The sequence below is a fragment of the Notolabrus celidotus genome, chromosome 8 (assembly GCF_009762535.1).
Source record: "Notolabrus celidotus isolate fNotCel1 chromosome 8, fNotCel1.pri, whole genome shotgun sequence".
Lineage (NCBI taxonomy): Eukaryota > Metazoa > Chordata > Actinopteri > Labriformes > Labridae > Notolabrus > Notolabrus celidotus.
In genome coordinates, this window is record NC_048279.1 from 26,524,449 (window position 1) to 26,543,635 (window position 19,187).

At 41.7% G+C, this 19,187-nt stretch overlaps 2 protein-coding genes and 1 long non-coding RNA gene across 4 annotated transcripts in view; 2 read left to right on the forward strand and 1 right to left on the reverse strand.

The window, feature by feature from the left end:
* Window positions 1-3,044, forward strand: part of LOC117817485 — a 28,047-nt gene extending 25,003 nt beyond the window's left edge. Inside the window, exon 3 of the long non-coding RNA XR_004632155.1 lies at window positions 2,717-3,044. This is a non-coding gene — a long non-coding RNA (uncharacterized LOC117817485). The remainder of the gene's footprint in view (window positions 1-2,716) is intronic.
* LOC117817482 (BEN domain-containing protein 4) lies at window positions 807-15,417 on the reverse strand. Of its 2 annotated transcripts, none has more exons than XM_034690208.1 (8): window positions 14,963-15,417; window positions 13,526-13,665; window positions 12,355-13,129; window positions 8,129-8,686; window positions 6,040-6,131; window positions 5,838-5,864; window positions 5,291-5,531; window positions 807-2,542 (listed from the first exon to the last, which is right to left on the reverse strand). In XM_034690208.1, exons 3-8 carry the CDS (start codon window positions 12,860-12,862, stop codon window positions 2,310-2,312), a joined length of 1,659 nt encoding a protein of 552 aa, XP_034546099.1. In that variant the 5' UTR covers window positions 12,863-13,129; window positions 13,526-13,665; window positions 14,963-15,417; the 3' UTR covers window positions 807-2,309. The 2 variants fall into 2 exon arrangements, with proteins under 2 accessions (XP_034546099.1, XP_034546100.1); XM_034690209.1 differs by having other exon boundaries at window positions 12,355-13,286; window positions 13,526-13,668; window positions 14,963-15,261.
* Window positions 14,597-18,124, forward strand: shisa3 (shisa family member 3). The gene is made up of 2 exons (XM_034690212.1): window positions 14,597-15,337; window positions 16,952-18,124. Exons 1-2 carry the CDS (start codon window positions 15,067-15,069, stop codon window positions 17,521-17,523), a joined length of 843 nt encoding a protein of 280 aa, XP_034546103.1. The 5' UTR covers window positions 14,597-15,066; the 3' UTR covers window positions 17,524-18,124.
* The last annotated feature ends 1,063 nt before the right edge of the window (window positions 18,125-19,187 follow it).

Here is a 19,187-nt window from a genome sequence, read left to right on the forward strand (position 1 = left end):
GTTTGTGTGTGTGACCCTTCATTTGTCTTTTACATTGCCTAAAGTGGATTATCCATGGCCTCACCTGTCTTGGTTCACATGACAAAAAGTTCTCCCTTGCACTGTAGCTGTGTTGCTCACTCAACACACTTTAACTTTGATATGTTTTTAAACCTTACTAGTTACCTGACTCCTTAATAATTTACACACATATCCACTAAAGGTGTTTTTCAACCGCAGAACCTTTACCCTGGAACTAGGGACTTTACCCCTTAACTACATGCGTTTCGAGGAACCAGGGTCTAAATTTAGTTCAGGGGTAGATAATCTTCCCCCTGAAAAGCCCTTGCTTTGGGGGTAATACTTTTCAAGGTCCTGGGACTTTCAGCTGAACGTAACAGTGTTTGTGGAGTTTGCACAGTTGTTGAAACACAGAGGGAGTTGCTGGGAATGCATACTAGTTTAGTTATTCATTAAGATTTCAAAATATTATTTAATATAATATTTTTCTCCATATGTCACTGGCCTGATTTGCACAATCTGCCTGGGACTCGAAACGCAGACAACAATGAGGGCACAGGAAGCTTTTAGTTCAGGGTAAAGTAGTTCTGGGTGCTAAAAGACCCTGGTACTCTTGGTCGAAATGCACCTTAAGAAATACATTGGCTATGTTGAAATGGATTCAGTTTACCATTTAAATATTTTACAATAGATCCATTGCCATGGTATTTTGGTTAAACATCAGTAATTGTATCCCATGAAAAACAGATTATAACATTTTTTTGAGCATTTAACTCACAAAACAGAATCAACCCTCAAAACAGAAGTTCAGCTTAAGTGCTTATTTTATTTATAATAAATAAAAACAACAGAAGCTCTTAGATTTGTAGAAATCTTAACCATGTTTCACAGTGTTGATGTTGATAACAGCCACTTTGAGGGTCGAGGAGTAAATAACAAATAAATGCTCACATTCAAAACAGCAACACAACGACAGAATCCAACTGTTTAAGGTTTCTGTGGCACTTTTCTACTTGGCTTTTAAGAGAGAGGGAGAGAGAGAGAGACATGGTAGAACAGCTCACACAATACTGTACTTTATATTACACATTTACACAGCACTGTCAACTCGACGTGGCAAACTGACTGAGGAAATCTGGTACATTCAAACGTAGAAAACAGATCGATGAAGTAACAAAAACAAAGTCCAACAAATAAATGGTTAATTCAGTTTTCATTGGAGGACAGTTTGAGCCACAGTGAGACGTGGAAAAGTGCAAATAAGAGCTTTAGGAGAAATAAGTGCTCGACATCTTCTACTTGGGTCAAGATCATCATTTTAAAGTGAAATGTTCTGTCTCTATTAAAAAAGTTCAGCTGTGACAACATGACAGAAAGAACACAAAGCATCAACATGTTAACCTGTGAAAGTCTGGAGTCCAGTGTAAGGCTTTATCGTATGGCAGCTGCCTTAGCAAAGAGACATTCACCCTGACTCAAAAGTCTTGTATGAAAACATGGAATGTAAAATGTAATATATTATCTTTCTGTTGGATTCATACAAGACTTCTTGTGTTAAGATGAACAAACAATCTTCCACAGAGCAAATCAAATGAAGAACTTGGCATCTGACTTCACTTGTGTCTCCTCTTTTTCTACAAACATGCCTCTAAGTGATTAAAACCCTTTTTGGAGAAATGACAGGAGAAACCAAATGTGGTCAAAGCAGGAAGTAAATGAGTATTTAGATAAAAGGTGGATATAACACTGAAGGTGTCTTTGAGAGTTCTTTAAGTTGTTTTATCCAAAAGCTGCTGTAGGAAGTTAAAAAAACAGCTTTCACCAATCCTTCATTGAGCCAATATGAAGCTGCATTGAAGATTTTCTGTTTGAGAACACTTTTCTTAGTTAGAAGGGGTTTTATTATTACTTAAGGTATGCATGTAAACTGAGAAAAACTCACAGGGACGCCATCCCTCAAAACAGAAGTCAAAATAATCCAAAATACTCCCTTGATGATGACATGAACCCTCAAAACATGAAAGAAGAAGTAGAAAATGGAAGACTTAAATGTTGTGTTTAAATCCCTTTTCAGGGTCAAATTTTGACTGAACAAAATCAAAAGAGTAAAAATGTGGAAAAGCTACAAACAAACAAACAAACAAACAAACATGGGGACTGCTCCAGAGAACTGTAGTGATGTGTCTGAGAGACGTCTGGAATGTTTTCTTCACTGTGTAAAGTTACAGGTTAAGGTCTGTGTTTTGGGATATGTTGTTGTACGGCTACATTTCAGGCTTTTGCTATTTTCAGGCTGTTCCTCCGTAACTTTAGTCTGATTGGCCGTTCTGGCATCCTTTCAGGTACATTTCGTCCTGTGACAGATGTCCATCGAAGCCGTCCATGTAGAGGCTGCTGGTGCTGCTGCCGCTGCTGCACATGAACGTGCCGACGGCTCGGCCCTGACGAGCGTGACCCACGGCATCGCTGAACACTTTGTTAATCTGCTCCTCTGACGGCATCCACCAGTCAGGGTTTGAGGCACAGTGCATCCGGATAAACTCTGGAAAAAAGATTAGTGTACAGTTTTGATTACTGGGAAACAACTCAAAGCCTGTATGTGTATGGGATCATTTGGAGGGTAACATTAGTTAGTATTTAGAAATAACTTCTATTTTGTTTGTTACATATTTACATATTTTTTACTAAATGGGGATTCCTTAGCTTTTGCTGCCAGCCTCAAGTGAACACTCCAAGAACTGCAACTCTTTGAACTTCCAAACTAGCTTCATTTTTCAAAACCTGAGGTTGCCACTTCAGCAAGTCTAACTTGTTTATGCTGCCCTCAAATGGGCAAAAAAAAAGTTAGCAGCTGCAAGTTCAGAATACCAAGTTAGTAACACAGTGTCAGTCCATTGAGTGGTAAGTAGTTGGGGAGGTATAAAGGCTGAAAAGACAAGCTATCATCTTTCAATCGGTCTCCCCACACCAAACCGCACAGACTTAAACCACAGGGCCATCATACGCATTGCAACCTCAATAGAACAGGACATCACACATCCACTAAACACCCACCTCATCCCACTCCCCTCAAGACGCAGGTACAGAGCTCTGAGGTGCAGAAGGGCTCGCCTCGGCAAGAGCCTGATCCCTGCTGTTATAGCAAGCCTGAACAAAAGGCCTCGCTGAATTATACAACTCTGTCTGAGTGTTGATGTCTTGGTGGACAGTTTGTTGAGCCTACAGTGTATGTTCTATGTTTGTCTATGTCTGTGGAAATGCAGGAAGGTGCTGTGGAAAATAATTTCTCCAAGGGGACAATAAAGTCTAAAGTCTAAAGCCTTGTGTATTCTAAACAATTTGTTATGTGTTCTCAATGAGTACAAGTTATAAATTAAGTGTATATATAATACAATTTGATATTATCGTTTACATACTCTTCGAAGACAACACAAACTCATGTTTTGTATTGAGTCCAAATATAATGGGCAAAATCATTCTTATGTAACACTACTAAAAGTAGTATGGGAGGTAGAGCCTTCAGTTATCAGGCCCCTCTCCTTTGGAATCACCTACAGGTCTGAGAGGCAGACACCCGCTATACTTTTAAGACTAAGCTTAAAACTTTTCTTTTTCATAAAGCTTATAGTTAGGGCTGAATAAGGTTTGGACCAGCTCTTAGTTATGCTGTTATAGGCTTAGGCTGCCTGGGGAACTGACACACTGGGGTCTTTTAATGAAGTTTCTTAACTAATTCTACTTTCTTTCTTTCTTGATCTTAGATTTTAAAATATTTTATGTTTCTATGCTTATGTTTGTTTAATGTCATATTTTAAATTGGATATTTTCTGACAAGGTATGGCCTTATGGAATGAAACTGATATTGGATCTATTAGATGTTGGACATACGGGCATCCTGCGGGGGTGTCAAGAGGTCTGAGCCAGCTTCGGGCTGCGACTCGACACAGAAAAGTCTCAATGCGTGAGTCTTAATCCTTAAGAAGAAGTTCTGAGCTGAATTGATAATTAAAGGGTTCATTTCGGTTAAGACAAGATCAGTTGTGATTCTGTGTCCGGCGGGACAGTAAGACTCTGCGAGTTACAGACTTCAGAGCAGCGAAGGGGGGCTGATTATTTATATTAATCCCTCCTAATTTAAATAAATAATAAGACCCAACACTATTTAATATGTACGTTAAGTTACACAAGTAGAGAGAGAGAGAGAGAGAGAGAGAGAGAGAGAGAGAGAGAGAGAGAGAGAGAGAGAGAGAGAGAGAGAGAGAGAGAGAGAGAGAGAGAGAGAGAGAGAGAGAGAGAGAGAGAGAGAGAGAGGAGAGAGAGAGAGAGGAGGGGGGGGGGGGGGATTAATGTATATGTGATGAGTGTAGTGTGTTATAAATATATATAATGTATTGTATGAATTTATGTGCTTTGGCAATAACATCTCTTTGTTCATGCCAATAAAGCAAAATTGAATTGAATTGAGAGAGAGAGCAGATCAAACATAACTGGCCGTATCCAAATGTAAATGTTTGAAGTGTTTGCTGTATGTTTTTGTTGATTGTTACTGTTCTGGTTTTTGTTTTTAACTCCATAAAGCACTTTGAATTGCTCTTTGTATGAATAGTGCTTTATAAATAAACTTGCCTTGCCTTGCCTTGTCTTGGGGTCCTATCTTTACCTCTCTCCTCTGTCTGCCTGTGACTTTAAGTCTTCCTGTCCCATTAAAGTTACTAACCAGTGACCTTTCTGGGAGCCGCTGAGCTCCCTTGTCTCATAGGTTCCTCTGGGTTGCTGTTGTGGGCGTGCCAGACTTCAGCTGCTACGACTACTATCCGTCTCACCACTATCATCTTTCTCTTCATCTTCCTCCATCCCTCTGTCCCACCTCAACTTGGTCGAGGCAGATGTGTGTCTAACATGAGTCTGGTTCTGCTCGAGGTTTCTGCCTGTTAAAAGAAGTTTGTCCTTGCCGCTGTAACGTGCTAAATGCTACAAAGTGCTCTTCTTATGATGGATTAAGATGAGATCAGACTGAGTCCTGTCTGTAAGATGGGACTGGATCTTATCCTGTCTTGATGTTGGATCTTTGTTGATAATTTAACGTAGAGTACGGTCTAGGCCTGCTCTGTTTGTTAAGCGTCTTGGGATAATGTTTGTTGTTATTTGGCGCTATATAAATAAAAATTGATTGATTGACTTTAATATTCATCTTAGATTCATTCACTACAGGATTTCTTCCAATCTTTTCAGTTAAATTAAGCAGATTGTGATTGCTCTTCTCATCATTACACTCGTTCAGGCTGCGTACCTCTGAGGCAGCTGACTTTCACAGGGTTGAGCGGCCGTCTCTCCAGGCCTGGATCTCCTGAGTGGACCGAGCGCTTCCTTTTACCCAAACCACAGGAGAACTTGAGCTCATCTGTGGTAAAGACGTAACGAATCAAGTAGCGCAGCAGTCGTCGGCCATCTTTCTTAGAGGAGTTCACGGCTTCATCCCACTGCTTGTTTGAGATGAAGAGAGGGTAGTTCTCCAGGAGCTGCTTGCTGCCCTGCAGGTATGAGAGACAGCAGGTGTAATGATTGTTGTCAATGTGCCAAAGCCTCAGAAGCTATTTACTTTAATTCCAAATTTAAGTGCTGGGTCTTCTTTCAGCTTTTATGTGAAGCTTTTTTGATGACTGTATTTTAATGGATGCTTCTTCGAGGATACACAATAATCATCATGCAAATTTCAGTAAACATGAGGATTTTCTGTTGATTTCAAAGAAACAATACACAAAAATATTCTCTTAAATTCACATTTTCTTAAAAAAACTTTTTTTAAATAACTTGTGTGTTCTTATAAAAATACCGACCTCAAAAACCGTTTGTCGCTCTTCTTCCTGTAAAAACATATATATTTTAAACACCACATTTTCACACCAAGGGATTTTTTAATTATCACAATTAAGCTATTATTAATGCAGAATGTATAGGGTCTACTTCTTTTAACACCTTAACATGTGCTTCTTATAACACACTTCCTAAAAAAACTGTGAAAAATGTACGTTTCCTCACCTCAGTGAGCTGCTCCTCCGGCATCGGCTGAACCAGCTGGTTGTTAAACTCAAGAACAGTCTTAAAGTAATCGAGGACATTTTGACAGGGGACTGCAAGAAAACACAAAATAACATGACGGTTGTCACATTGTAAAAAAAAACAAAAACACCCTGCAAGCAAACCGACAACCCATCTGGTGAGTCATTAAACAGTAATAATCCTGCAGTATTTTCTTTCCTCTTTAAAAGATAATTTTGTCACTAATGTCTTATGATTTTAAACAGAGATACTGCTTAGTACATTTAACACACAGATGAAATGATCAGCTTTAGTGCAAATTAGGTTGAAGTGACACAAGGGAGCTCTGAGTGCTTTGGGAAAGGCAGAAAGGTTAACAAAAATAGATGCTAATGAGACCTTTACCCGAAACTGTGTGATACATTTAGATTTACAGAGTATGTGGCTCTTTGGAACTAATGACACACAAAAACTCAACTCAACTTATTGATTAAAATGACATCAATTTCTAAGTTTAGTAATGAATCATGCATAGGTATAGTTTGAATTAAATTGCAGAGCTCAGTAAGGCAGCCATCAATAAAGAAAAATACACATTTCAGAACCTTTCTGCTCCCTTTAATCGCTCCAGTATTTGTAGCTAAAAACCCAGAGACTGCTCATGTATAGTTCAGAGGATAAATTTCAACTATTAACCTGTCAAAGCTAAAATGGCTTAATAGCTCCCAGTTCACGTGGATCTGCTGAATCGTCACTTTATCCGCGGTAACATTTGTCATCTCCTCGTTGCTTAATCACACAGAAGTCAGCTCATAGTGAATTTTAACAGCTCGAACTGTTTCAAAATTATCTCAAAACTACCGTGCTAACACCCAACCAACAAAATGAACATGATAATGCTGTAGAGCAAATATTTCACTATATTGTCTTAAAGTCAATAGAACATAAACAATGAGTATTGCCATAGTTGATCATGTAGGAGAGAACAAACAATGATCTAGCCTTTAATCTATTTGTAGAGACACTTTATAACGTTGTAATAAGAGTCATTTGTCTAAATCAGGTGAGATTAATATATTGTTCTTTGGTGCCAGCAGCTGCAACTGAAAGTCATTTTTATGTTATGGAGACCTTGCACTCATCTTGGTTCAGTTATTAATAATTCATAACAGTTTAAACAAGCCCGCAAAGACAGAGCTGAGCACAATGTTGTATATTTTGATTACTCTGAGTCGCTTAATTCTCAGTTTTTGTGTTTCCAAGTCTGAACTAAACTCAAGTCCTTCAGGATTTAAGCTCCTATTTAAGTTTTGTTTTTGGGCCATTTTTGCCTTTAATGATAGGACAGCTGAAGAGAGACGGGAAAATGTGGGGAGTAGAGAGTGCATGCAGCAAATGGTCGACAGGATTGGAGTCGAACCGGTGACCTCTGTGACGAGAACTGTAGCCTCTATACGTGGGAGGCTTAGACCGCTGGGCCAGCAGTGCCCAGCTCCTATTTTTTTAACCAAAGTACAAAACATAAGTCTACAGCCCTGGATCAAACAATCCTCAGTAAAGAAACAATTTGAGTGTGCTTCATTTTGTTTTTTGGCTTCTGTAATTCCAGTAACACCTTGAATGCAGGGCTTTTATTTTTAACGCTGGCTCTATAGTGGGGTATAAATAGATTCAACTAAATCAAAGATCTGAGTGCATCCTGTGCCACTGCCAGTACCAACACTATCAGCTATGGGAAGGGTGACAGCACAGCAGAGCAGAGACTAGGGCTGCAACAAACAATTATTGCGAGTGTCAATGAACCTGCTGATTACATCTGAATCATTATTTTCATGATTAAACTATGAATCATGTTTAAGTTTTGACACGTGCATATTTGCCACAATTTCCCGGAGCCTACAGGGAGGTCTTGAAATTGCTTTTTGACCAACCATCAAAACCTCTTCATATACTGACATGTCGACTGACTGAAAAGAGGCCAGTCTTCTCTTTTGAGAAACTGGTGCCAACAGTGATGCATGAATGAAAATGTAACCTCCACCCTGTCAGAAACAAACACCTTGTGGAGGGGGGTTTTGAACCGCTGTACCTGGGAAATTTTCCAACTTATTGCGGAGCTCCTCGTTCTCCTGCTGCAGAGACAGCACCTCCTGCTCCAGCTCCAAGCAGCGTGGACAACAGTTCTCCTCCTCCTCTTCCTCCTCTGGCAGAGTGGATGATGGGTGGCCATACGAGTCTGACGGAGTTGGCGAGCCCCAGCCCCCTAGGTTGTGTCTCTGAGGGGACACCCCTGAGCCGGGCTCAGCTGACGGACACGGCTCCTCCTCCAGACTCACAGTCAGATGTTGCTGCTGATTCTGCGGAGGCCCCGTCAGCAGATAGTTCTGTAAGGAGTCTGTAAAGATGCGAAGAACAGCAGAGGTCTGTTGTTGGTTCAAATGGCTTTGTTGGGCCTCCTCCTCTGGGTCTGTGGTGGAGGAGCTCTCCTCAGGCTTGGAGCAGTGAACACCCTGGACCTCCCCTGGACCATCTTCCAGCTTTATGCTTGAGTTAATAGAGGAGGAGGATTCCAGGAGACGGCCGTTGTTGAGGAGGCTGAGGACTCGGCTGCACTGCTGGGCGAAGGCATCCAGGATAAGACGATTCTCTACGACAGAGAGAAAAGATAACAAAGACACTTTGACAGGCTGCAGCTCTTTTGTTGAAGAATCAATGGAGACAGTTTGAGGTTCACAGATACATTCACTCTTCCATTAGCTATAACACTTGACCAAGTGGAAGTGGAGGACTGGGGTCAGTCTGTTATTAGGCAGGGGTGGGGTACCCTAGACAGATCTCCAGTCAGTCACAGCTCTTGTGAATCAAAACAGACAACCATTCACATTTCAAAACACACCTATGGGAAAGTATAGTCCCTTCCTAACCCAATCCCAGAGCCCATCAGCTGTAGTCTGATGATGATGAGGCTTCTGGGAGCAACATCCAACTTTTCCAGAGATATTCATACTGATTATTTAAGGATACATTTTCATTTGAAAGCACCAATGGGATCCACGCTTGCGTTACAAACCTTTGTTTTCCTCACAGGTTGTTTTCCAACTTACAGCCGGTGCCTGCTCAAATGCTCGTGGACAATACTACGTAGAGCTGAGCGTCGAATCAATGTTATCAATTTGTTCGTATTTGTGGCTATGGATGATTTTTAAAAGTTCTTTTGCAGCGTCAGACTGGAAACAAACAACAGTGCAAAGTTTGCTCAAAGGCTGGTGTAGCTGAAGGAAGCAGCATGACTAAATGTGTTACAAAATCTTAAATAAAGGCATGCAGCCAAGTGGGAGAAATGTGTCTCACTACGAGATGCACAAGATCACTACAGCAAACTAAAGTGCCCATACTGTGGGAATGCCTGGGTTTCTTAAAACTATCAAGGTTGCTGAAGTTTCCCTGCCTCATCTGTAAAACTGTGTTTGTAAAAAGATCGATGGAGAGCTGGAGAAGATGTCTTTTTATTCCACTACAACAGACTAACGGTCCAGTACAACCACAAAGCCTTACATGAGTTTGCAGGTGCATTTTATCAATGACAACTGAGCTCTGCAAAGTGTCTGCCTCCAAACAGCTCACTCCCCTTATGACCACAAAGGTGAGCTACTCGCCTAGGAGATAAAAACTTTATCATTGGAACATTTTTTAAGAAAGAAAAGAAGAATCAATTGAAATCGTGAATCGAGTCTGGTGTGATAATCTGAGATTTATTTTAAGGCAATATCGCCCAGCCCTACTACTACCAACACTTACGGAGAAATAAACACTTCTGAAAACCAAAATTTGCTTCTGTGCCTCCATAAATAAAGATTCCAGCTTACTGAGTTTGTCTTTGGACCGGAAAAGGAACCCGGAGTGCAAACACATACACAGAAAGAACATCTAAACTCCCCACAGATTGGCCCATGCTTGAATCAGATACAGACCAGGATCCAGGTGCTGACCACCACAAGTAGATTAACTCTAACATGTTTTCCTTTAAAATGCAGTGAAGCTTAAAGTACAAGAAATCTGAAATACTTTGTTGATATATGCGCTTAAGAAGTAGAGTACTTGTGAGATGGATTTATATATCTGAAGCAGCATATAAAGGAAACAACATGAGTGGTTATAGGTTAGTTATTTTTCATCCTTTCTTATTGAGGCTAAGCTTTGCATTACAGAAGCAAACAGTGTGTTCACAGAAATGCTGCTTGTTTATGCTGATTTATTCGGATGTCAATATACTGTAAAGGGACAGTATATCTGCTGTGACCAAACCCAGGCGAGAGGAGAGAATCAGCACAGTGCTTTTGTCCAGAAACATCCTCAGTGTATAGTTTCCCTGGCAGTCTGAGCACGTCTCAATGAGATGATCTCACACATACCTCCATGTAATGATTATGAGTCCACTATCCTCTCACACACACATACACACATACACACACACACACACACAAGTATATACACAGATGAAATGAGTTCCAGGCGGCCACTGCTGCGTTGCCACTCGCTCAGACGTGTCTATCAGCCTGGCGCAGATGTGTCGCATTTATTAATATGCGTGCTGTCTCTGTGTACTCGTCGAGATGTATCTGATATCATTCGCCTTCGCCCCTCACCCCCCCTTCAACATCGCACCTCAACCCCCCCTCACCCTCCTCTCTTCTCTCACCAGTCTGAGAGCCTCATAAAATTTCATTAAAAACAACACGCTCTGCAGAGGCAAATTTATGAGCCCCATTTATTTTAATCACAACTCTTTGGGAAAGGCTTCTCAATGCAATTTGTGTTATTGTGCGCTCAACTGATTGCTGACTCCCGGGGTCTCTCTTCAGGGGAAGGACACCAAGTTTTTTGTTCGTTTCTCAGCCATGAGAGGGACATTAAGTTGCACCCATTGTGCAGATAAAAGGCACTCGCCTGTGTCATTATCAGAAATAATGCATGGCACTTTTATTTGATTGAATGATACATCTCATGTGATACAGGCACATGCCTTGCAGCAGGGAAATTTTAATTTTAGGTGATTATTTCAGAGTCAACGCACACAACGGATCATCATTGATTGTGACCGGGGGCTTTATTCATACAAGAAATCAAGAGCTTTCACAAATGTGTGTTGAAGATATAGTATTGACACTAATTCTTAGAGTGGACCTGTACTACTTCATGCACAAATTCATAAATCCTCATATCAGGGTGATCCAGAGCTATAGTACAACGACTGAATGTATTTGAAGCAACAATAACCAGTTGCAAACTAAGCATCTGTTGCCAGCAGTGATAAAGAGATCTTAATGTGATAAGAGGATGTAATGTTGAAATGTTTAATTTTATAACTACCAGGATTAGGTTCACTGCTTTCATCTTAATGTTGGTTCCCATGGACCCACCCTCCTCACAGGGAACACATTTCTGCCTGAGCATGAACAGCCCTCTAATGAACCGCAGCTGAGGAGGAAAAATGAACAATGTGTTTCGGCTAGAGACTGTGCGGGCCCTTCTTCCACACACACACACACACACACACACACACACACACACACACACACACACACACACACACACACACATACAATTGCACACATGGACAGACAATTACCCAATGTAATTTTTAGCACATGCACAGTGGAGATTCAATCATGACTGCTCTCATTACAGCAGCAAATCAATCACTGCAGACGGGGAGAAAATTAAGAAAAGGGGACAAAAACATGAAGATCAAGTGATGAAGAGCAAACAAAAGAGATGCTTGCTGCTAATGCGATTCTGTTTTGCTTCTCATCAATACTGTAGTTTATTTTAAAACTTTGTGCTCATGTATCTATGCGGTAAAATCTAAAATATGCGCCTGAACTTAAGATGTTGCAATACCATTTTCCCCTTCCTGATACTGATCCTACTACCCATACATTTGTATTGGTTGATACAGAGTTCCCCTCCAAAACCAAAATAAACATATTGGTGGAAATACACTGATGGCTGATAATACTTTCTGTACAGAGGTGTTGTTATTTGTTATGGTCACATGATTATTGGGCTACAAAGTTATGGTGTTTGATCAGTGCATTACCTGGCTTAGTCACATCAACTGGATACGACATATCAGGTAGAAGCAGAGTATGATACTGACTGATGTCTGTATCTGAACAACACTGGTCAAAACCAGGCACATCAGAGGACTCGTAAATTAAAAAGGTGTCAATATTCAAGATCCACATGAATAATAATACTTTCAAAAACTGGGTGCCGCTCTTATCACTCCCTCTATAAAACTTTGAGACCCACCTGAGCTGATTCCAAAGGTGCAGTCAGGGGAAAACCTGGGCTCTGATCTGCCGCCGTTGGAGCGCCCCTCCAGGGTACCAGGAGACACTGCGGCCGCCACGCTGCCCGCCGGCGCTGAGGTGGATGTCGGGACCCTGCTGCTGGGCCTGCTCTCACATGGGAAACGATGCTGCTGCTGCTGCTGGGGAGTCTGGTGATGCTGCTGGCTACTGCTGATGGCGACACTGCTTTGGTGAAGCTGCTGCAGACGCTGCTGCTGCTGCTGGTGTTGTTGGTGTTGGTGATGGTGATGGAGGGGCTGGAAATGGTGCGTCTGCTCGGGTTGGAAAGTGAAGTGATGCCCATCGCCAAACAGAGGCACCTCCACCACACTGGACCTGTCAAAGCGCGTCTTGCCCGCCCAGCGTCTGCTCTGGAAGGTTTTCAGGGTGCTGTACGGACCCCGCTGCTGTCTGCACATTTTGGGGGCACAGGGTCCTTCGTCTGCGGGCTGCATCTCTCCCTCCATCCCTGCCAGGTGTCACAGCACGGCAGACGGCTCTGGGTCGGTGCTGGTGTGACAGGCAGCTGATAACCGGGGGGTCAGGTCCGTCACTGTCTGGCTCGGTTTCCCCACATACAGAAGGGTGGGCTCATTTACTGACAAGCAGCCGCGCCAATCCCCAGTCGGGAGCGCAGACACTGAGACTCCTCCAAAGGGGAATACAGGCGGGACTTGCGCGCCGCTGCCTGCCTCCTTTGTAGCCACGCCATCCACACAGAGAACAACGGGGCGCTACAGCAGTTTTACAATGTGAAAAATGAGAAGAAAAAAAAAAAGGCTCAACGAAATACGACGAATGAAAAGGCAGAGGCCATTTTGCTACTGAGCTCAAAGCATCAAGGAGGAACATGAGAGCTAATGCCAGAAAGGCTCCACAGACAGACTGGAGCTGAAAAACAGCAGAAATTATAATGAAAAAAAAAAGGTTTTATAGCTGAGCAGTGTGGATTTTACAAAACAATAATTAATATGAGTTCCAAAATATTATTATGTATTATTATTTTATAGATACCCTATAGGCAAAATATAGACTACATGAATAGGCTACCTGATGAATTAACAAGGTTATATCTTTGAATACACATTTTTACTTTTAAAATAGTGTCCTCACTTGCATGCACTACTCACCTTTATAATGTAAATCTTAATTTTAAAGACAGGGGATGGTGTCTGGTAGCCTGCAGGCATAAAAGTTTGCACCGCCAGAAGGGGGCGCCACATCAGTAGTTTCCAAACGGCAGATTTTCTGGATGAAGGGATGGGCAGACCTGCTGCAGATATAATCACACTGAAATAAATCTTCCTACAGGCAGAGGATACATGACATCTTTTCATAAACCTTTGATGTGCAGTTTTAATAACATCTCATTGGTTATTGTCAGGGACCAATAAATCAACAAGCTGCAAGTTTTCTGCACGAGTTAAAGTGTGTAAAGAAAAATAGAAAATCGAAATCAATAGGTTTAGAGCTCTCTATTCTAAACAATGCGAAGCCATTACTGTTTCTGTCTTCATTTGCCATTTAACTGCAAAATTTATATTCATTTGATGTCATTTTGATGGCTAATTAGACAGGGACATAAATGTCTTACACAGTAAAAAAGAAGAAGAAGAAGAAGAAGAAGAAGAAAGAAATGGCTAAATTCAGTAAGCTTTTCTGGCTGACTATTTCTCATGTGTAGCCCCTGTAGGCCTATGTCCAGGTAGGCTATTAAAAATGGACTACATAAGAAAATGTAACAAACCCCAAGATATTACATCAAAATAAAACAGCAGTAACATTGGCAGACAAATCCTCATAAACTTCAGCTTAATGCAAATATCTTTTATCTACACAAGACCACCAGAGGCATTAAAACCCTCATTTGACTTACTTCACAAACTGTATGCTTAAGAAGTTATTTTAAATATTCTAGTTTTAATTTCTGACAAAATAAAAAAAACAATTACTTTGCCTTCTTTTTTTCTATTCTAAAGTGAAAGAAAACATTGTTGTTTTCTCTCTAAATTTGAAAGTTTGTGGTTCATCTTGTAAGGTGAAATTCAACATTTCATGTGAAAACCTTTTATTATTATTTTTATCCTTCAGAAGTCTCGCTGACATATGCAGCTTTTGGGTCTTACCTTGTGCAGTATAAGCTAATTAAGATAATGTATGCAAGTTGTTTGAGCACTTGCCGTGCTTTGGATAATCGGCATCCTTTCAACTTATTCGTGAACACGCACGCACAGTTTTAATGGGTTGCGTGCGCGCTCACAGTTTGAGCCACAAAATCAGCAGACCTGTAGTGTGGTGGGCGCACAACTTCTGCTCCGACATTCATTCACAACAAGCCACAGGAGCGACTCGATGAGGAGGGAACACGGAGAGGGACCCTGAGCGGATTGTTTGTCTGTGACATGTTGCGATCAGAGGAAAGTTCAGTGAAGATATTTGTTGAAAAGTGACTTGAAGAGGAGATTTCATTCATAATTCTCAATCACTAAAAGTTGGAAACTTTAAGACTCCACGTTTTTTGATGCTGGAAAGATGACGGTGACATAACTTCAGCTGGATCCACCTACCCTTCAAGTGAAGTAGCCCCGATGAAGACTTCCTGGCCCGGGCTCAATCGGTGGTCGCGGAGCTGAAGCGCACTGGACGCAGGGATCTGTAGCGGCTCGCCGGGATGGTGCGCCTGCTGAGCTGCCTGCTGCTGGGATATCTTACCTGGAATCTGCGGATATCGGACGCACAGGGAGAGTACTGCCACGGCTGGCTTGACGGTAATGGGAATTACCATGATGGTTTCCAGTGTCCGGAGGACTTTGACACTACGGACGCCACAGTGTGCTGTGGCTCCTGCTCGCTGCGATACTGCTGCGCTGCTGCGGACGCACGACTGGACCAGGGCAGCTGCACCAACGACCGGGAGGTGGACAACACCGAGTATGCAGCACGTAAGTAAAGCGGTTCTAGAAGTTGCGTTGAATGAAAGGGTGCCTTCCCTGAGTGCAGGATTTTGGAAATGCTGCACACTAACAGGCAACTTAACTCACAGTTAAATAAAGTTCGGTACAATTAATCTACTTTGTTTAAAACCAATTTGTATGTGATATTAAAAGTAATTAATACTAACACTATGAGATTCATGATTATGTTTAGTCTAATTTGCGGTTTATTTAGTCTGATTGATCTGAAGGGAAGCTGGTTTTACAGAGAGGTCAGAGGTCAACTGAACAACATAAATAAAGCAGGTTTCAGTCAGCTGTCTCATTCAATTATAAGACACATTTTTCTTAAGATTTGGTTCATTTAGTCAAACCAAACATAGTTGGTGGGACAATATTTACAATGTTCTTCTCAACATGTAGAGGAAAAACTAAAAGGAGGTCTAACTCGAAGAAAACAGTGTTTTGGAATACTGAAAGTTTGTCATACAAACTTTTAACATTCAGTCCCAACTTTTTAAAAGCTAAATTTCTAGCATTAATGAACCAAATTGCCCGGTGTTCATCAGCATGTGTTTTTATCCAGGCTGATTTTGACCTAAAGTCACTTGCAGATTACTATTAGTTTTCAATTTCTGTCTACTGTTAAATGATAATTTCACAAAACTTTTACCAGAGATTAGTTAAAGCATATATTCAATCACAATCTATGAATGTTACTCAAAGTAAATACAAAACTTTCTCACACAAGCCCTCTCATTGTGCTGCTAAATATTAAACACATTCACCCTGACAGCTCACTCATTTAGTAATCACAACAGCATGAGGCAGCAACTCATTTTCTTTGGCCTCTTTAAACATTTCACAGACTCACAGTGTCACATTGACCCTCTGTTAGTGGCGACACATTCGACAATAGTTCAATTTTAGAAGTTGTCTTTAAATTTCCCGTGCTGATAAACTCCACAGCTTGAAATAAATGGACTGTGTGCTCTCAATTTCCTATTTTTCGCCTTATCAAAATAAATAAACACTCCCAAAGTCTGAGAGGGTCCACAGAGTGTAACATGAGATGTGTGTGTTGTGTAGCAGGAATGTGTCTGTTAGGTTGTGGTGATAAAGGTATGAAGCATTTCAAAGAAATCAGCATTTAGTGGCCCATGTAGGAGAAAAAATTACCTTGGCCAAGTTTTTAGGTTTTAAAATGACTCTACAAAACATGAAAGTATTTCATAATGCACCTAAGCGTAGTTTGAAGCAGATAAGAATGATCTTTATTAACATCTATAAGTAAAAGGCTTGTGTATAAACAGATAATGGCTGATATAAGTAAAAACAGTAATAATTATGTAAGAAAAGTCTTCATCAGAGAAGTTGATAAATACTGTACTCTTATATTGCCCCTATATTAGCCTATAGCTATATAATAATGGGATATAAACATTATGTTTACACAGGGCATGTTTAAGCTAAATAATGTAGTTGGAGGACAGTTCTGCCCAATTATATGTGATGAAATAAGAGTTATAAAACAGTATTTATTTTGGGTTTCACCAGACACATTACTGACCTTCCACTTTCTGTCTTATTGTTCTGACCTGCCTGTGTTTCCTCCACCCTCAGAGCCCGTCTACGTGCCCTTCCTCATGGTGGGCAGCATCTTCGTCGCCTTCGTCGTGGTCGGCTCTCTGGTGGCCGTCTATTGCTGCACCTGCCTGCGGCCCAAGCAGCCTACCCAGCAGCCCATCCGCTTCTCCCTCCGAAGCTGCCAAGGAGAAACCATTCCCATGATCCTCACCACAGCTCCCCCGAGCCTCCGTGCCCCCTCCAGGCAGTCCAGCACGGCCACCACCAGCTCCAGCTCAGCCGGAGGCGGCAGCTCCATGAGGAGGTATTCTCTCGGGGGGCAGCAGCAGCAGCACGGATGTCTGGTGTCTGCGACTGTCTCCTCTTCAGCTTCCACCCCCACCCAGACCCCTCAGACTCTACCTCTACCTCTACCTCCACCCCCTTACACATCTCCACCCATGTCAGGGGGCATTCAACACCCTTCTACCCACACGCAGCTGCAGCTCCACCAGCCCTCACATCCCTCACAGAGTGCTGGGTTCCTCCTGCCGCAGCAGTACTTCTTCCCTCTGCAGCCAGACGCCTTCACAGCCACCAAGGGCTTCACTGACTTCGGACAGAGCTGACAGGGACACCAGCAGAGGGATTACAAGATTTTCTGATGGTGTAGGGAAGGATAAACTTGCTGCGACACAGCTGGTGGTGTTTAGGTGGAATGCTTGTGCTGACTGTGAGGACACAGAGTGAGTGAGTACAGCGTTGGTTGAGCAGCGTGGCCTGAGGCACTTCCCAATGTGCATCACAGGACAAAAACAAACTTGGAAGACGCAGGAACAGCTCTGAATCTTGTGCACTTTTATCCTTTTTTCTAAGCAGACCTCACTGGCCAACATTATATTTTTTATACATACTGTTTTATAAAGTGATGGACTACAACCTCCCAATTTATCGCATACCTTCCTAAAGTGTGGTACGAGCCAACAGCATGGACACTGTCACTCTGGCTGTTGTTAAATTGTTAGAAATAGATGTATGAAACCAGGGAAGTCTTGTGTTTTTTGACAATCGCATGGACCTCTGAAAAAGAAGAGGACCTGACACACCAAGGACTTTTCTATTTGGTGGGGAATGTGGACTTTTATGAGTTGATGTACAGACATTATAGCCAGAGCAGAGTTGTCATGATGATTCTCTAATTTTCAGTAAATAAAACTTGTCTTTCAGTACCTTTTTTTTTCGTTTACTGATTCATGTGGAGAAGAGTCTGACTGATGACAGAAAAGAAAAAATCTGTGCACTGAAAGAAGGCTCATCATCTCTCAGACAAAAAGGAAACCGGAGCGGTCGCGCTCCCTACCTGTCGCTCATTCTTGCGCCAGACTTCACAGCAGGAATGCAGCGCTGAGATCAGTCATTGTCAGTGCTCAATGAGCGTGGCATGGCCACAGTGTTAAAAACAACTTAGCCCAGAAACAGAGGTTTAGGTTGCACCAACAGGTATAGCAGAACCCACAAAGAAGACTCTGTTCTCCGGTTATCTGACTGTGAAATAGACCTGGCAATCAATGTCTCCTCAGAGCTGCAAACTCAAGGTTCTCAAAAGTCACTCTGAGCCCTTATCTCCAAACTGACATCAGAAAGCACAGCCTCTATGATTGGATGTGACAGACTTTCATGTCTTATGTATACCTGAGGCTGTCCGTTCATCTTATGGATAGTTATGTTCTTTTATATCTTTGCCTGCCTTAACAAACAGGAGGTACAGATGCATGTTTCAAAGTCATCAATACTGATCAAGGGTTAAGGCACATTTACCGTTACATGATCCTCTTTACTCAATAAAGCAGCACTGAAACAGGATGTGATGTCACAGCTCTGCTAAATAAATAATGTAAGAATGTAAAGTAATCAGGTTGCTCAAGCAGATCAGAACCTTGACAGGGTGAGCAGGAGTCTTTTCTCATGCTGAAGGTCAGTGAGTCTGTGATTAGAGCTGTATCAATAGCAAATGTGTGCTGTTTAGAAATAACAGACTATTGCTACAGAGTATTGACCAATCAGAATCGAGTATTTCACACAGCAGATACACATAACATTATCTTGTTTATTACACAGTTAGATACTGATATCAACAATTTTACACCAAATATTCAATCAATCAATCTTTATTTGTATAGAGCCAAATCATAACAAGCGTTATCCCAAAAAATGTTGATTTGGACATGATTTTAAATGTGATATCTTAGCGTTTTAATCTACTGTTTTGGCTGAAACTTTTAGCATTATCTGA

What these genes read in the sequence shown, in the direction of transcription:
- LOC117817482 (XM_034690208.1), bottom strand. Translation starts at nt 12,862, where the DNA reads ATGGAGGGAGAGATGCAGCCCGCAGACGAAGGACCCTGTGCCCCCAAA. An exon ending in CACCTTTGGAATCAGCTCAG is followed by an intron (nt 8,687 to 12,354) that starts GTGGGTCTCAAA and finishes TCTCTGTCGTAG; the next exon opens with AGAATCGTCTTATCCTGGAT. An exon ending in CGGAGGAGCAGCTCACTGAG is followed by an intron (nt 5,865 to 6,039) that starts GTGAGGAAACGT and finishes ATGTTTTTACAG; the next exon opens with GAAGAAGAGCGACAAACGGT.
- shisa3 (XM_034690212.1), top strand. Translation starts at nt 15,067, where the DNA reads ATGGTGCGCCTGCTGAGCTGCCTGCTGCTGGGATATCTTACCTGGAAT. An exon ending in CAACACCGAGTATGCAGCAC is followed by an intron (nt 15,338 to 16,951) that starts GTAAGTAAAGCG and finishes CTCCACCCTCAG; the next exon opens with AGCCCGTCTACGTGCCCTTC.